Here is a 19,329-nt window from a genome sequence, read left to right on the forward strand (position 1 = left end):
GTAAATAAGTAGTAAGTATTATTTCTTGAAATTCTAGGGCTCTATGGTTCAACGGTGTGCACTGTGGTAGAGTGAACTAGAGTGAGGGAACTCTCGGTTTGATCCTGAATCGACAATATTAGGTATGTCCAATATTAGGTTATGGTGACGTAAAATCAAAGAAAAATAGGGCTACTTTAGAGCTACCTGCGTCATTAATAATCCAACATTTGACGCTTGCCAGTGACGTCAAAGCCTCAAGGTTTTGTTAGAAGTTGACTCGTGAATTGTGGTTGTGGCTTCATCCAAGGTCCATATTTGGCTACACAGCCACATGGAAGGTCCTGGGTTCGATTGGGATTTAGGAATTTATAATTTAATTGGAGAACTCGGACTGAATTTGGTCTTTGTCTGATTTGGCCTGCAATAGTGACAAGGTTTTTAAATGGGCTACGCTAGAATACTCCCCGTCCCTTCATTCAGCTTCATCTACTCAACCTTCATTTCGCTACGGATACGCCACCTCCCCTCTTCGCTCCACTCGGCTTTGTTAAGGCGAGTCACCGAGGCAGGCAGCGCGGCTTTGAAGGAAACCGCTTGGCAACGTTCAAATTCTGTGTTTCAAACGTTAAATTTGAATTTAATAAATTATAGAAGTCCTGTTGAAAACCAAAATTTAGCAGGTTCTCTGTAGTACTTAAAGACAAATATTTCCATCTAAAAATTATTTGCCAAGTCCGAAATTTAAGTATTAAATAATTCGTTTTAGACTTTTATTTCGGCTTATTTCAAGATTTTATTTGATCGAGTGAAGTAATTCCTATTGTGTATCAAAGTAGCACATTCTTTAGACAATGTCTTTAGGTATATTGTATATTTTTAGCAAGGCCATTATTTAATAGATTTACTATTAAATAATGGCCTTGCTAAAAATATATGTATACCTAAAACATTTGATCTAGCAAACCAGTTTTTTCCGCTTAGCCTCGGTGACTCGCCTTAAGGCTCGCTTCATTGAAGACCTTCTCGCTTTACATAAGCACACTTTACTAGAGCTATCTCTAGACAAATAAGATGGTTGAAGTCGGGGTGCTTAGATGTCGTTCGGGCCAGCGGCATAATTATTCGTATTATACGTCTGGTATTTAGCTGTTTATGATGCTACTTCGCGTAGATACACGTCGGGTAGGTATTCAGTAATATGCGTCTAGACTCTAGCGTCTAGCTCACTATAAACATCTGATAATAAATGGACCCTTAACTCGAGAGTCGAAATCCGGCGTGTCATCTGAGTCGAGACGTAGCTGGCGGTAGCATAGAGCCATTACGTTAGAACGCTCACCATTATTAGCATTGACTTTGAGATTGACTTGTTATATATATATATATATATATATATATATATATATATATATTAGGTATAGACGAGGGCTCACAAAAGAATTCACATCGCTCAAGTGGCCTGGGTTTGCACACATATACACATGCGTGTTTCTCATTACGAAATGTAGAAAAAAGTTTTATAATATCAAAAACACTTATTAATTGGACATAAAGTTTATTAACGATTGCAAAATATTTATATTTAAGACCTCTTGTCATCGACAATAAATTTAAAATAAGTATTCGAATTTTTCAAATGACAACAAAAATAAAATAAAACTTTAAAAATTTGACGCTTATTATTATCGCTATGCTAATTCTCAGATTAATGATTATTGTTATCTATTTGGAAAGCGGATCAGCAAATAATAAAATACTCATATCTATTTATAGTGTTTTTATGTCTATTTCAAATATCTAACTCTTAAATCATGTACCTAGCTAAACTAGATTTAACAACTCTTTAATTTTCCTAAAGAGCTATCTACTTATCAATCTTTTTTAAAGCTATCTATAAATTTAATTTTTTTTGTTTACTTCCTTTCATTTATTTGATTTTTATGTAGGAAAACTAGTATCTCTTATGCTACGTCTGCAATTATACCACGATTCGGAAAGCAAATTCTACTGAAAAGAGCTGGCAAGAAACTCAACAGCTATTAGAAGGAATATGGTGCTTCTTTGGTGGAGGCTACTTCAATGGTTCTTATTCGATTTTACAAAGATGTCTTAAATAAATTGACAGATGGAAAAGTGATGTTTGGAGGTGTACTTATGGTAAAAGTTGAAAGTACGGTGGTTCCTCTATGCTTGATTGTGGGAAAGTAAGTTTAGATGTGCCACCTTAACAGGTTCGACTATATAAGTCCCGCAAATTGCTATTGCGCTGGAACCATGTCTCATCATTAATATCGAAATGACGTCATTTTGACTTTGTGGCGCTGCAATAGGTAAGTATACTATTTATAAAAATAAATAGCATAAATAAAAGTCTCAACGCTTTAATGAATTCATTTTTATTCGTACAAAAATACAGAAATAATTGTAATTAAGTTACTTAACAATTAACTTAATATGCGCTGAAAATCACTTAATACGTAACACCATCCATGTTTGCTCACTTCCATCTTAGACTGTATCACCACTTAACACCAGGTGAGATCGCAGTCATGGACTAACTTGTATATGAATCAAAAAAACTTTATTTCGCTTGAACGTATATTTTCTTACATTTTATAAAAATTGTCTAATATTTTTAACAGTCCAAATATTCGAGCACTGCTCGAGTGGCGTGAACACGCCTTTAGGGATGTATTCGACTACGTCAAACATACCTATGTCAAATTATAACTTGATTTATAACCAGAAAAATCAAACATAATTTAAACTTAAAAATATTTTTAACGCTTATATATTAAAAGTAGGTAACTAAGAAACAATAAGGGACTGTATATACATTTGAACATAATTTTCAAACAAAAGACATATTATACAAATAGATTAAACTACGCAAACATATTTTGGTAGAGTCAGATAGAAGCTACAAATTTCTTAAGCTGGGTATCCACTATGCTTTTGAAGTGTTCGAATAGAAACGTCTCTACAATATCGTCACGGCCTTTCTGTGTACGCTTTAAAACCGACACCGCTCGGCACAGCGTGAACTAAGCAAGAACTTATAATAATAAGTTATTATTAATAACTTATAGTAATAAATTTTAGAACGCGTGGCCGTGAACACATAATCGATGTGTACTCCCCCATATTAAATCGCTTCACGAAAATGAGCTTGAATATTTCTTTTTTATGTTTTTCCCCAAAGCTTTTAACTAGACACTATGAAGAACTAATACACAAACACCTGAGCCTGCGCCCGACTGTCCAACCAAATCAATCCAATTTTGCAAATCAGGCTGATTTTCTTGAGTGTGGTTTTTTATGTAGCGGATGGAACGTAGAACTAACACTAGATAGTAGTGCGAACACAGTGGATGCCTAGCTTTAAACATATTTCATTAGAATTATTATAATTTAAAGTGCGTCTGGTCCAGATCATGTTACAAAGCTTTTATCGCAAAACACGTCCACGTTTTTACGCTTAAAACGTGTCCATACGAATGAATAAATTTATAACTACAAACTTAGTTTGTAGTTTGGACGCACCGTCTGAACACAATAAATACCTACATTACAATTTGAAAAACCTAATACACCGGCGTGCCTCGACTCCTTTTCACGACCATGATAAACGCTACCAGATGCGCAACAAAGTACATAACCATCAAACATACGCAATTCCTCCAGAAATGCTCCTCCAAAAACCCATACCGTCTTAGCACGTCTGCTCCGGTTTTTATACACGGCATTCCCTTTATACTAACACAGTTAATAGTCTCAATTGAGTTCCATTGGATGATAGATATGGTTTCAACACCGTAGTAGAACGCTGACACGTACTTGAGCCACGAGATGTACCGCGAAGCGCTACCCAAGTTTAGATATATTCCAGAGAACATAGTCCCTATTAGATCGAATGGAACGGAGACTAGTGCTGCTGTCTCCATTTTGTCGAAGACTGCTGACAGGAAGGAACCTAGAAAGAAAATACGCGTCTAAGTTACACGTACCGAATAGTGAAGCAGAGAAATCCACGTCAATGGTAAAATTAATTTGGTTTGAGTAGCAAAATATTTTGCAGTTAGTTTTAACTAATAAAAATTAACTTTATTAAATAAAACCCAGTGTAATTTTGAGTTGAACACAAATAAACAAAAAATTATAAATAAGTAAGTAAGGTAGCGTATTATCTAATCGGATTAAAACAGAATTACAGACCAATTTGTTATGCTTATTATTTGGAATTGAAAACTATTTGCTAAACTAGCTCTGAATGTAAGTAATTTAACTGTAGAAAAAAACGCGTTGAATTATTTATATCTCCTTGAATTACTAAAGGGACAAAAACAGTCGAAACTTTTAGACTTATAAACGAGGTATTTTAAAATATTAGAACCCCTAATATTTTATCGACCAAGCTAAATAGGTAATTATGCGAAAGGTAGGTACTAAAATAAAATATTTTTATATTTACAAATTGCGAAAAACCAAATTAAATTTGAATTTCGCGGGCAGACCGTGTCTTCCACCTTAAGTCATAATGTTTATACCGTTTGTGAAAATAAAATAATTTACACAAAATTGAACATGGCTTGTACTCGCTACGGGCTACGTGACTAGATTTCCATTGACTAGAAAAAATATCGCACCTAAAAAAATTAACTACTCTATTGTCATTTTATGTAAATTTTCATTAAGTATTTAAATAATTCTGGTAATAAATCGTTTCACGTTTTGGAAGAATATTATACAATTTTATTACTGTAATTTTGTTGATGATTATATTTGGACAACTCTGGAATTATTATGATTTGTTTCTAGTGAGACCGTGGATTAAACAGACATGTTTATATCTTAGATAAATTACAAAACAAAACTGTGATAAAAATAAAATAAATAATGCAAAAACATTATAACAATGGAATTTATATTTGAAAAATTGCTAAGTATGTTTTTTTATCATTCTTCATGAACCCGGATAGTTATGCCAAAAATAAATTATTTCTCAGTGATTATTGAATAGAGGGTCTTCCAAAATATGTAAAATCCACGTCCTTTGTTAGTTTTAAATGTGATAACCATTTTAAATTATCGAGTAAACTAAAACAGCACGTCCAATCATTGTGACGTGCCAGTATTTCATAGAAGCTCGCGATACTAAGCGCGATTTAACTAGTTTAGAATACCGGACTGCAAATACTATTATTATTATTATGAACCTCGTATGGGTAAAAACAACTAAGGTCTCAACTTGAGCATTCCAAACGTGAAACTATTATCTACCTACCCAAGAAGATGTTTTTTGGCTACATTACTTTTGTTCACACTAATGTACCCGCCGGTAATGTAAATGCCCGCGACTTCCCGCGTGGATTTAGGTTTTTAAAAATCTGGTGGGGAAATCTTTGATTTTTTTCGGGATTAAAAATAGCCTATGTCATTCTCCAGGTCTTTAGTTATACCCATGCAAAAAATCAGGTCAATCCGTTGCTCCCGTTGCGACGTGATTGAAGGACAAATCAACAAACCAACAATCAAACAAACACACTTTCGCATATCGGTAGTGATGCGAAGGTATGTGTGTTTGTAAGTCTGTTATCTCTTCACAGGCCATACACTCAACCGGTTTTGTCGTTTAGCAAAGAGAAAGCTGACATCCTGGAAACGGACGTAGGATTATTTTTATCGCGGATTTTTTTTTACAATTCAAACAGCTCTCACGGTATTTTTAAAACCTAAATCCACGCGGACGAAGAAAGACTAGATAAAAAAAAAATTGTATTCAACAGACATAATTTATCTATAAAAATCTGAGGATATTATAATTACAGGAAAGGCATTCCGAACCAGTGGTAGATGCATCCGACTATTCGTAAGCACTTGTAAAAGTTTATACGAATAAAATAAAAAAAATAAAAAAAAAAAAAAAATATATAAATAACGGGTATCTGCATATACCACGATCAATACGTTGATTATGAATTATCGATATTTCGACCCAGTTGCAATGAGTCGTGGTCACGACGGGATCTAAATCTGAGGAGTCTTATTGCTGTAAGTCGTCCCGCAAATTGTTATTGCGCTAGAACCATGTCTCATAAACTCGAAATGACGTCATTTTGACGTGAGCCGAAATAAAAATATGCCATTAGCTCGAAACTTCAGTCTAGTGCTGACGTCACTAAAATGGCGGCCATGCGCATTAGCAATTTGCAGGACAAAATAGCCCGTAGAAGCTGAAACAAAAGCCGAATCGAGTCGATAATAGTAATTACAAAAATTACCATATGCATTAGCGTAGTTGGCGCAGAGTATGCAGACGAAGCACATTCCGAGCCAGTTCATGAAGCCTCCTTGAAGACCAGCCACGTTGAATACAAGGGTCACGAAGAGGACAGGTTCTATGACCGCGCGTGGGATCTGTAAGGAATTGGGTATTTGACTACATCAAAAATAAATTATTTCTCAGTGATTATCAAATAGAGGGTCTTCCAAAATACGCAAAATCCACGTCCTTTGATAGTTTTAAGTGTAATAACCATTTTAAATTATCGATTAAACTAAAAAAGTACGTCAAATAATTGTGACGTCACGTACCGGTATTTCATAGAATCTTGCATACTAAGCGCGCGTTTTGACGTTTGATAAAAAGTTACTGATTTGACTAGTTGTCAAATACCGTATTTTTCTGGTGAGATATTATAAGGGTTATTAGGGCGCCAATCCGCACTAAGCCAGCGAAGAAGACCTAAACCTTTCTCATTCTAAGAGGAGAATTTATAACGAATCCAGCATAGATTTATTTTATGGCAATGTGAATAGTGTACGCCAAAGTTTAATAAATTTGCTTGCTAGCATAACGTAATTATATTTAGTTATAGTTTGCTTTTCATTGTGTTCTTTTTAATTTTAATTTTATGTCTACCCGTGAGAACCTATTATTAGCTTCTAGTTATTTAATTTTTAAGATTAAAATATGTTAATTTATGCTGTTGGTTTTCCAAATAAAATAAAATAAAATAAATAAAATGTTTATTTAGCACCAATGCAACCTCAGTGAATGACGTCTGGATTGCAAACGGGTCGGTCATTAGTATCTAAGAGGTGGCGCTGATTTATTTGGTTCCAAAACCGTGAAAAATTTTGTTCGCTTGGGCATATCTTGTCATTTATATCGATGGTAGATCCATACATTTTATCTATTGTGATTGTGGGGTGATTTAAATTTTGTATTTACACTATTATGAAATAGAAATAGATTATAAAATAAAATAAATTCTTCTTTTAAGGAGCTACGCAGATACTACGAAATTAGTTTAAATAATGCAAAGTCTCCAGTAGTTTCGCTTTTAAAAGGCTACGCAACTTAGGTATCTAGAATTCTACACCAGCCCAAGGTCTACGAATTAAAAACTAGAAAGTCTACGAGTAAAACGCTACGCAGATAAGTAGGTATCTTTTTAAAATATTTTTATGGCTTTTAGCTCTCGAAAACGAAACATGATATCGAATTTCTGCATAATATTTATAATAAATCAACAAACAAACACACTTTCGCATTTATAATATGAGTAAGGCTCTAGTAACCTTTGGCCATAACCTTTACTTACGACCTTTTGATCACCATATTATGTATTGTTAAAATAATAGCCACATTTTGCATCCGGAAACCATAAAAGAATAATTATTGATTTTTAAATTAGAGGTTAAGTGCATTGCTTTTATTAGAAAACCATCAAATACGATAGAAATATCTTAAATAAGAGATTTCTATCGCTAATCTTTACGACAGTGTACAAATGTCATCTTCTCTACATAGTATAAAATAAAGTCGCTTCCCGCTGTCTGTATGTATGTATCATAGATTAATGGTATGTATGTATGAACGCGTAGATCTTTTAAACTATACGCAAGTGATTCAAGAGAAAGGTTTATAGGTATAGTTTAGTATCGGTTTGTGTTAATTAGATGTGTGAAATTAAGATGAAATACGACAATTATTTGAACAAAATATCGGAAGAAATCAAGCTTCCATCGAAAATTAACAAATATTATAAGAAAAAAGTAGGATATAAACTCAAATTGCACCCATGCGAAGCCGGGGCGGGTCGCTAGTATAATATAAATAAATTATTGCGGATCTGTATTAGGTTCCACTTAATGCTTCTAAATTTAGCTTTGTAGATACACTAAAAACGAGATGAAAATAATATTACCTATCTTATTTGAATAATTATTTCACTAAAGATCTATTTTTAGTATATCCACTCTCATTCAACGGTTGAATATTATAATATTGACATATTAGTCGACGAATTCTAGTCTTCAAAGGAAAACTAGATATGATAATAAAATAGAGTTATTGTTGAAAAAAATGGCAAATTCTCCGTTTTTTTTTCGATATACAATATACATAACTCTTTTTTACCACACAAGATTTCCGCTAAAACTTGCAGGAATATTACGAAATATATTTGTACTTAAAAATATATTAAAATTGAACAGGAAATTGTATGTGTGTACAAAAAGTTGTATCTAATTATAGTGTCAAAATACTAAAAGATATCTTTTGTACCTACCGAACAAATTAAGTTGTCTAGTCAATATATACTCAAGTCATTGCTCTATTAGAACGTAATTTAGATTATTCTATAATTATTTTGCTTTTTACTATTGAGTCTTTTTTTTAAACCGTGGTTCGATTATAAGGTTGATAATTAATGAATTAAAACGGTGAATATTAATAGTATAACTAATAGTAGTACTTTAACTAAAAGTAAGTGGGTAGGTAAGTTATTTGGTTCTGAATGTGGCCTAGGTTGGTTTTTAAGTTACATAAAATGAAGACCATTTCTAACCCAAGCGTAGCGAGCGCGGAGTTTTTATTAACCAAATCCTCTCACGTTCTGGACTTTGGTTTTAGATGACTAGTCTAACAAAGCATCAGAAAAAATTGTTAACATAATATATTGACTAGATAGTACTTCAAAATAATATACTCACTCAAAATATAATTTTCGGCAGAAAGTAAAGCAAAGGTGAGTAATGAGTATAATCCACTGATAGTTTTTTACCCTGTAGTTTTCTTGACAGACCGACAGACAGACAACAATGTGATCCTAAAAGGGTTCCGTTTTTCCTTTTGAGGTACGGAACCCTAATAATAAGTAATTAACATAATATTGGATTGTTTACTTACCCAAAATATAATTTTCGATAGATAGTAAGGCAAGGGTGAGTATAATCCACTGGCAGTTTCTCGCAATAGCACGGGCACTTCACTAGGGAAGGTGATGAAAACTGCGTAGATGAACAGGAAAATGGTTTCCGTGATCATCAAATACAGAAGTCCTTCAGCGTTCTGGATGTCCCGTTGGTCTAGCTCCTTGAAGTGACCGTGGTAGGGGATTGAGATCACGAGTCCAACGAACTGATGGAAAGAATAATAAATATTTTATACTGATCTAACCGTTGCATCTTGGAACTTGTATGTAATGTATAGTGATCCGCCAGAAAACTTCTTTAGCGTGATTTAGGATTTAGGTAATAGGGAGAGATTGAATGTGCTGTAGCGACATCTAGTTTCTGTAAGTGGAAATCGCCACACTTTCTATGGATATCCGAAATAGTGTAGAAATGAAAGTTTCCTTACCATAAGAAGCACAAATTCAGCTATCCATATAGATTTATTATGTTTTACTGATAGTATATTTCTCCACATTAGCCAGTAAAATTGTACGAAGTAGTTCACTTTGACTCTGTAAAGAATCATAATATTATTTTATGAAGAAGATAGTTAAAGCTACATGATTATCACTTTGTTTAATAAGAATAGGTACTTACAGTGTTAAATAGCGCTCGAAGTATACATTCTAAAAGAAAAAAAGTTTTTTAAATATTGTATTAACATTTATAACAATGTACATAATATCAGGGGGCACGTTAGTGCCCCCGCCAAGACGATTACCTATATAGATTTTAGGTGGGTTCTTAAATTAATGTATTGGTTATTCCCGTCTAAATATATGAAGATCTGATTTATCTTATTTTATAAAATGTTGATTTAAATAAATTAATATTTAAAAATAAATGATCTCTAGATTTAATCTACTTGAAAAAATGTACCTATAGAGAGAATGCTGCTGATCTTTGAAATAAGCCGAACGACTACTCTCACACAGTCTTTGTTAATTACTGTCAAGTAAATTACTTATACAGGATGTAACCAGAATGCTGGCAAAAACTTAGCGTTATTGTTATACTACCTACAATCCAATGCCAATAACCATTTGCCTCATTTGGTAGTTTAAATGATTTGGTATTTTTCAAACCCGCAATGTATAGCGTTCAAAACTCGGGTCAATGCCCTGCTTACGACGCGGCATTGACTCCGAGTGAGTGAGTTCGTTGACCTCTAGCGTCAGTCAGATGTTTTTTGCCATAGGTATATCGTACCTAATCTTTTACAAAATTATAGGATATTTTAATATATTTTTTCGCGTTTTTTGTGGTATCATATCAGTAATCATCAATACTATTACCTGTCTTTATTTTATCCAGCGTTCTGGTTACATCCTGTATACTTAATTTCGTGAACTTCAAAAATTGCCTTACCTTTTCATCTATATCTCCATTAAAATACTCCATTTCATCTTTGACATCTCCCACTCTACTCTCAATGGCCGCCGCGTAGTGTGATCTCTGGTACTCGTTGCATATACGCCTGATTCTATCTCTACTCTCCATCTCCTTCTCTACGTCTACGCCGAGAAGAGTTACGTAGTACTCCGCTGCGTTGAAGCCCACTGGACATTTGAAGTTGAGTCTACGGAGAAATGTTTCAAAATTAACAAGATAAAACAAAAAGTTTCAAAATTAACATTCAAAAATTCAAAAGTAAAGTTTACTGTACCGACAGAGTTAACTAGAGTAATGTAACTCTAAGTTTGATCCTGAATCGACGATATGTCAAATATTAGACTGTGGTGATGTGAAATCATAGAAACATAGAGCTGCCTTAGGCCTAGGGCTACCTGCGACAAATGTACTAGCTAACATTTGACACTTGCCAGTGACGCCGAAGCCTCGAGTTTTGTTAGAATTCCCGGAATTCCCCTACACTGTCGTGAACTGTGGTACCGATTAACAAGTTTTGAGAATTTTCTCGTGGAATAAATTGTATGAGAATCTGATTCAAAATTAACAAGATAATTGTACGAGAAAATATTTCAAAATATTTTTGGTAGGAATAATAATAATAAATAGTTAAATATAGAAAGACATTCATATGAAATTGATACATAAATTAGACATTTTCTTCATTATTGCCAACCACTTACTACTAAAACGAACAAAAACATCACAATATGAGAATTAAGTGCTAAATTATTATCTTAATCCGATCATATATTTTTCTAAATTGGTTTCTTATATGCATACTTCGAAACATTTCGGGTTTAATTTGTAGTAAATCAAATCTAAGTATTATTTGATTATTGACTCGATTAAGCCAGATACTTTGTCCGCGTGAATTTAGCATACTCTTTGATTTCCTGAGATAAAAAGTAATCATTTTATAAACCCTAGCGGAAACCTGCATGCCTGAAAGTTATCCGTTATATTCTCAACAGTTTGTCTGCCACACTTGGCCAGCGTGATGGACCATGGTTTTAACCCTTTACATTATAAGAGGAGTGTGGACAACCGTGCTCAACAAAGAGCCAGTAATGGATTGAGCTGATGATTAGGATATTTTGATTTTTGATACACTATTAAGTATGACTTTTGCACTAAGACACATGTAGTGTCTTATAAACAATATTACGGCTTAGCCCTTACCTACTTAAAATAAATATGGCTTATAGTCAGTACTAACAAAAGCCTAAACTAAGTCTACAAACTGTCTTCATGCGTAAAAATTAGAAGCCAGACACCTACCTTCTTGATTTAGTTTGTCCTACTAAAGCCATACATGCGAACGGTTTAACCTTTGGAAGTCTATGCGAATTATGTACTATGTAATATTATGAATTTCTACTAAGGTCCAACTGCATGACCGGCGGCTAAAGTAACGTTAATAAAAAGCAAAGTAGGTAGCTGCACAGGTCAGTACCTATTCATACGTCCAAGATAAATGGTAAAATGGTCCAAAGTTATCAAACCCTTACCTACCCATTTTTACATCATTTAAAAAAAACTGGTTAAGTGCAAGTCAGACTCGCGCACCGAGGGTTCCGCACTACAGTTGTATTTTTTTCGACATTCTGCACGATAAATCAAAAACCATTGTGCTTAAATAAAAATCTGTTTAGAATGTACAGGTAAAGCCCTTTCATATGATATACCACTTGGTATCTTACTTTGAAAGTTACCAACCACTATTTGTTCCAATACCAATTACAATTTGTTCATGAACACGTAATTTTAATTATTTTTTGTGATATAATCACAAAATCACGATTTTAGGATTTATTCCTGTACTTGTGCTATAAGACCTACATATTTGCCAAATTTCATGATTCTAGGTCAACGGGAAGTGCCCTATAGGTTTTCTTGACAGACACGACAGACAGGCAGATGGACAGACGGACAGACGGATAGACAGACAGACAGCAAAGTGGTCCCATAAGGAACCGTTCCTTTTGAGGAACGGAACCTTAAAAAGGAGGAGGTTCTCAATTCGGTGTATTTGCATTTATTGACGGTCATAGTTTATTACAATTTTAACCGTCTATCATGCTACTGGTCCTTAGTTAGGTACATTTATATTGAGTTATAAATTAACCACGAGGGACCTGTCTTTTGCCGTATTTCATCATTTCTAAGAAACACAAATATACCGATATACCTACGTACACGATATCACAAATTACAAAAGTTATAACAAACGACCCATTCATGTAGAATAAACATTATATCATTTTGTGGTTAGAGAATTATTTACTCAATGAACAGAAATCTTTATATACTTAGTTAGTGGACGACAAAGCTTATAAATATTTTGGACGCTCCATTATAGCGTAAAAAATGCTGTGAGAGCCTAGTGGTTAGGACGTCCGACTTCTAATCGGAGGTCAGGGGTTCGATCCCGGGCACGCACCTCTAACTTTTCGGAGCTATGTGCGTTTTAATTAATTAAATATCACTTGCTTTAACGGTGAAGGAAAACATCGTGAGGAAACCTGCATGCCTGAGAGTTCTCCATAATGTTCTCAAAGGTGTGTGAATCCGCACATGGCTCGCGTGGTAGACTATGGCCAAAACCCTTCTCACTCTGAGAGGAGACCCGTGCTCTGTAGTGAGCCGGTGATGGGTTGATCATGATTATAGCGTAACGAAATCTCTATTATGGTGGACGGTCCATGTTATTTATTTTGTAAGCATGTATTCTATGTATTTCTACCGCAAGTGTATTCGATTGAAAAGGTCGTAACTGTCACTTTGAGTCGGGCTAAGACATTGCCGTGCCAAAATACCCAATAATGAACTTGTTGCCATTTACGCTAGTAAAATTGTTTGAAATTTCGTGTTTAGCGCTGAGTTGTTCAAAACAAATTCAAAAACTTACTAAGTTTAGATTAAACTAATTTAATCACAATTAAAATTAGTTTATTTTCCACTTAGGTAAAGTTTTGCATTTGTTTCGAACAACTCAGCGTAACGTAGCTTTGTGGCCCCTTTTTTCAAAAGGCAATAATTGTTAGAAACGTGTCTTCTAAGCTTTTTGTTTATTGTATAAAGTCCATTTGTTTGGACAATAAGAATTTAACATTTACATCAATGAAGCAACCATCCGGCGGAAACATCAATGAAGACACCGTAACTCCACAGATCAAACTTCAAATAACCGTTCAATTGTCGCGCCCAATTCAAGCTCACACGCTTGGACGAGTAGATGAATGAACTATGCTTTACTGTACACCGTTATAAAAAAAAATAGATATAAAAGTAAAACAATAAACAACAAAGATAAAAGTATAATTGGCGGCCTTATCGCTTTAAAGCGATCTCTACCAGGCAACGGTTGAGGAGAATTTAATGACTAGTGAGAAAGGGTAGGGTGTACAATGTACATACGATTCAGTTGTGTAGTGGATAATGAAAATAATACTATGGATAAAAATATTCATATTATCAGCTTAAAAAGATGGCGTTACAAACGGTAACTTGTTACTGTTTATTGGCCAATGTCTACGACTTCGAGGGCGTGGATTTAGGCTTTTTAATAATCCTGTGGGCACTTTTTAACTTTCTGAGCTAAAAATGGTCCCATGTCCATCTCTGGTATGCAATCACAGTATGAAATTTCGTCAAAATCGTTTATGTCTAGTGCAATCAGACTAATCAATTTCGTAGAGGTACTAAAGTGTGATTTAAAAGAAGGGTTTAGGCGATAGTTGACCACGCTGACCAAATGTGAATTGGCAGACTTGACACATCTGTAAGAGTGGTAAAAACCATAAAAACAGTATGAAGAACTCTCAGTCATCCGGGTTTCCTCACGATGTTTCCCTTTACCGTTAAAGAAAGTGATATTATTTACATATTCCGAAAAGTTAGTTGTGGGCCAGGGAATTGAGTCATAATAATATTTTAAATTAAAAATATTAGTTTTTGATTTACTTATGCCCGTGACTTCGTCCGAGGAGTCGAATTTTCAAAAATGTGTTTCATAATAGCTATCTGCATTCCAAATTTCAGTCGTCCAGTAGATTGATCTGTGCGTTGATAGATCAGTCAGTCAGTCAGTCATCTTTTCCTTTTATATATATTTAGATTTAAGCTATGCATAATGCAAAAAACGTTGATCAATTAAATTAATTATTTAGACAAAAAATGACCTACCACTTTTGACAATTTAATAATCTACGTTCACATTGATTGTAATAGCAATTCACTAATTATAGCATAGTGATTGACTTTTCACTGGACATATCAAATGTTATTTGATTAGTGATTAGATAAGAACCGCCAATTAACGCTTTTTTTGTTACATTTTAATTACTTACAGACCACATAACATCAAGATCATTGATCATTGATATGATCAACCCATCGCCGGCTCACTACAGAGCACGGGTCTCCTCTCACAGTGAGAAGGGTTTTTGGCCACAGTCTACCATGCTGGCCATGTGCGGATTGGTAGACTTCACACACCTTTGAGACCATTATGGAGAACTCTCAGGCATGCAGGTTTCCTCACGATGTTTTCCTTCACCGTTAAAGCAAGTGATATTTCATTAATTAAAACGCACATAACTCCGAAAAGTTAGAGGTGTGTGCCCGGGATCGAACTCCCGACCTCCAATTAGAAGGCGGACGTCCTAACCACTAGGCTATCACAGCTTGATCATCATCATTGATATATCTTTGACAAATTCCATGTAACCCTACCTTACCTTGTTACTTTTAGAACCTATTCAATATAAGCTAATTTCAAATGAATGACATTTTGTTATCTATCTTAAATCTTAGATTAGAATCAGAGTTTGAAATGTGTCTGCTAATTAGGGACCACAAGGATTTTTTATAAAGCTTAAAATAGAAATAAAAGTATAGATAAGATTTATGAGTCTATATTAATGATACGAAAAAATTATATTAAAGAAAAAAAATACCTGAATAGTAAATATCTTGTACAGTACGCAGCCGAAAGTAATGTACATCGGTCTTTAAAATGACATTTCGGCTTTGTAGAGCGTTGTATCTGTCTCTCATACCTATATGAGGTTTCGTCGGTCTCAACGACAGGGACAACGCTCTACAAATCTGCTATCCCCTTCTAAAGGTCGATGTATGTACATCACTTTCGGCCGCGTACTGTATCTTCTCTATACATTTACTTAATAGAAGAACACTTTGGAAGGGAATTGGGGAGGCCTATGTCGAAAGACAAACTGGGGAGTCACAACACTTTCCGATTGATGCAACTTATAATAATTTTAAATTAACAAAGTGTAAACAGTCAGTAAATAAAGGCTGTATTTATTTATTTTTGCAGTAAGTACTTACGATGGCAAAATGCTATTCTTCCATTAGACAATAACACGGCTTGGTGGAATAATTCTAAGACGCCAGACGCCGGTAGGTGACTGAACAGATGACCAGTTTGCCACCTATTGCCAGTATCCTAAGATAAATCCTACTAAGCTAAAACTTTGTAGCAGTAATTACTTACGATGCAAAAAAATGGTCAGCCTGTTCGATAGTTCTGTGGAATGCTATCCTTCCATGCACTGAACAGATGACCAGTTTGCCTCCTCTTGCCATTATCCTAAGATAAATCCTACTAAACTAAAACTTTGTATCAGTAATTACTTACGAAGCAAAAAAATGGTCAGAATATTCGATAGTTCTGTGGAATGCTATCCTTCCACCAATAGCATGACTTGGTGGAGTAGATGCCAGACGCCGCGCCGGATGGTAGACGAAACAGATGGCTATAGCTTGTCACCGGAACAGATGACCAGTTTGCCACCTACTGCCAATCTTCAAGATAAATCCTGCTAAGCTAAAACTTTGTAGAAGTAAGCAGCAGTGAGTACTTACGATGCAAAAAAATGGTCAGCTTGTTCGATACTTCCATGGAATGCTATCCGTCCATTAGCCAATAGAACGACTTGGTGGAATAGTTCGAAGACGCCAGACGCCGGTTGGTGGACTGAACAGATGACCAGTTTGCCACCTATCGCCAGTCTTCTAAGACGAGAGACCACAGCACTTGCTGCTGAACTGTCAAGTCCCGTCGTGGGCTCGTCGCAGAATAGGATTGGTGGATCGTTGAGGAGCTGTTTGCAAAGACAGTAAATAGATTATCAGAAGTGAGTGACTAGAAAATAAAGAGGCGGAAACCTCCAATATTTTTAGGGTTCCGTACCTCAAAAAGAAAAACGGAACCCTTATAGGATCACTTTGTTGTCTGTCTGTCTGTCCGTCTGTCTGTCAAGAAACCTACAGGGTACCTACTTCCCGTTGACTTAGAATCATGAAATTTGGCAGAAAGATGGGTCTTATAGCTGGCATTGGGGGAAAAATCTGAAAACCGTGAATTTAGGGTTAGATCACACAAAAAAAATTAAATTGTGGTCCTGAACTAATAATTAGTATTTTCAATTTTCGAAGTAAGATAACTATATCAAGTGGCGTATCATATGAAAGGTCACCTGTACATTCTAAAACAGATTTTTATTTATTTTTATGTATCATAGTTTTTGAATTATCCTGCAAAATGTCGAAAAAATACGACTGTAGTACGGAACCCTCATTGTGCGAGCCTGACTCGCACTTGGCCGATTTTTTTCCACCTTCAACTACTTAGCAAAATAAGTGAAAAACAACCGCCTACACTCGTGCTTTCAAAACACGGTGCATTTCCGAGACCTGTCATTAAAATAATAGGTCCACTGCAAATTATACAAATTAAATACATGGCGACAGACAGTTCCACTGAACAACGTATACAGTAGTTAAATCCTTTTGACTTAAAATAGTTTCACGCGACTTAAACGTGCATATACTTTGTAGTTGTACTTGGACGGTATACTTAGTTTCATACATAATTTTCTAGAGTCAATTAGCTGACCTACTTACTTGAAAAAGAACAAGATTTCTTTTATATATTTTACAATCTCTGTTCTTAATATTATAATTGCGAAATTGTGTCTGTCGGTCTGTCACTTTTTCACGGCCAATCCGCTTAACCGATTTTGACATAGGCTACTTTTTATGGAGGAAAATTAAAGAGTTCGTAAATTTTTATTTATTTATTCAGATACAAGTTAGCCCTTGACTGCAATGTCACCTGGTGGTAAGTGATGAATTTATGATACAGTCTAAGATGGAAGCGGGAAAACCGGGAAGGGACATGCAAGTTTTTATTAAACCCACACCCCTTTGGTTTCTACACGGCATCGTACCGGAACGCTAAATCACTTGGCAGCACGGCTTTGCTAACTAGCCATGGCCGAAGCCTTCCACCAGACCAAAGCAGAAATTTAGAAATTATAAAATTCCAAACCCCTCTCGGGAATCGAACCCGGGACCTCCCACTAATAAGACACCATGCTTACCACTCAACCAGGGAGGTCGTCAAAAGGCATAAGCTACTTGTTATCCCGGAAAATCAAACATTTCGAAAAGGATTTTTAAAATATATTATATAGCAGCCATCTTCTTCTTTTGTGCCTCTCCACTATTGGAGGCTATGTCAAAATCTATTCAACGGTTGAGCCGTGATAAGGTAATACAGACAAACATTCACACAGACAGACAGACGGATGGAATTGATACCTACCTGTACAGCAAGAGCAACTCGTTTCCTCTCTCCTCCTGAAAGCGCTTTCAATTTGGTCTGCGTGCAGCTTACAACTCCTAGATCGCCCAATAGTTGCTGGACTCGCTTCGAGCGAGCTATCGCCGTTGCCCTTTTGTCCATCATCAAACGTGCCTGTTGGAAAATAAGTTATCTATTAGTATACAGTCTAAACTATAAATATTACATAGAGGTAAAGTTTGGATAGAGGGGTTCACATTCTGAAAAGGTGTGACACTATTCCCAAGTGCTTTAAACATTAGGTATTTCACGCGGACCATTTGGGATTTCGATCTTGTTGTAGGTTCATCTTTTTAAACTATGACTGAATAAAAAAACATAAATTTGTGTTAAAAAAGCTTTTAACTATGTAAGTATAAATTACAATAATCATTTTTCTATTTCTAGTATTCCTATATCAATAACAGGAAATCATTAGCAAACGTGTCAATACTTTTAAGATAGGCACAAAGATAGGTACATTTTTTACGCCTAGACTGCTAGATGAACGGGCGATAATATAAAATTTAAATATCGATTATTCTAATTGATATCGATTGTGAATTAATTTTCGGTTCTCAAATTTCAACATACCGGATAGGTATTTGATTTACAGAAAGCGTCGTTAGTGCTATTGTAAATCATCAAAATCATCATAATATTATTTTGATCACCATGTCAAAAATAACATTGATATTTTATCTCTAAATCATTTTGTTTTCATACGAATAAATGTATAATTCTCGTGGGAACGCTTTTTAAATTACTCAATAAAGTATAAAAAACTATAAAACTGATTATATCTATGTTCTGTTTATACAAGAGTAGGATACCTACCTACTTATACAAAATACAGAGACAAGAGTGTTGATTGCAGTGGTATGGAAATTTGTAGTTTCTAAATCTGTACTAAAGCAGCATGATATACAATTTAGTATGTAATAAAGTAGATATTCAGACAACTTTGATTATAAAGAGTATAAAGAAGAGCTTCAATAGCTTTTTAGTTATACCTGTCATAACTTCATGTCTAAATGGGC

General features: G+C 34.8%; 1 protein-coding gene across 2 annotated transcripts in view; it reads right to left on the bottom strand.

Annotated features, from left to right (window-relative positions):
* Positions 1-2,443: 2,443 nt before the first annotated feature.
* The window catches only part of LOC117993267 (protein scarlet-like), a 37,949-nt gene continuing 21,063 nt past the window's right edge, over positions 2,444-19,329 (bottom strand). For both annotated transcript variants that reach the window (XM_034981025.2, XM_069507170.1), the window contains 8 exons: positions 18,272-18,424; positions 16,528-16,766; positions 10,594-10,804; positions 9,823-9,851; positions 9,632-9,737; positions 9,179-9,409; positions 6,264-6,399; positions 2,444-3,955 (listed from right to left, as the gene is read on the bottom strand). In XM_034981025.2, coding sequence (XP_034836916.1) covers positions 3,567-3,955; positions 6,264-6,399; positions 9,179-9,409; positions 9,632-9,737; positions 9,823-9,851; positions 10,594-10,804; positions 16,528-16,766; positions 18,272-18,424 — 1,494 coding nt within the window. In that variant the 3' untranslated portion in view covers positions 2,444-3,566. The remainder of the gene's footprint in view (positions 3,956-6,263; positions 6,400-9,178; positions 9,410-9,631; positions 9,738-9,822; positions 9,852-10,593; positions 10,805-16,527; positions 16,767-18,271; positions 18,425-19,329) is intronic.

Source organism: Maniola hyperantus, chromosome 2 (genome assembly GCF_902806685.2).
Source record: "Maniola hyperantus chromosome 2, iAphHyp1.2, whole genome shotgun sequence".
NCBI lineage: Eukaryota > Metazoa > Arthropoda > Insecta > Lepidoptera > Nymphalidae > Maniola > Maniola hyperantus.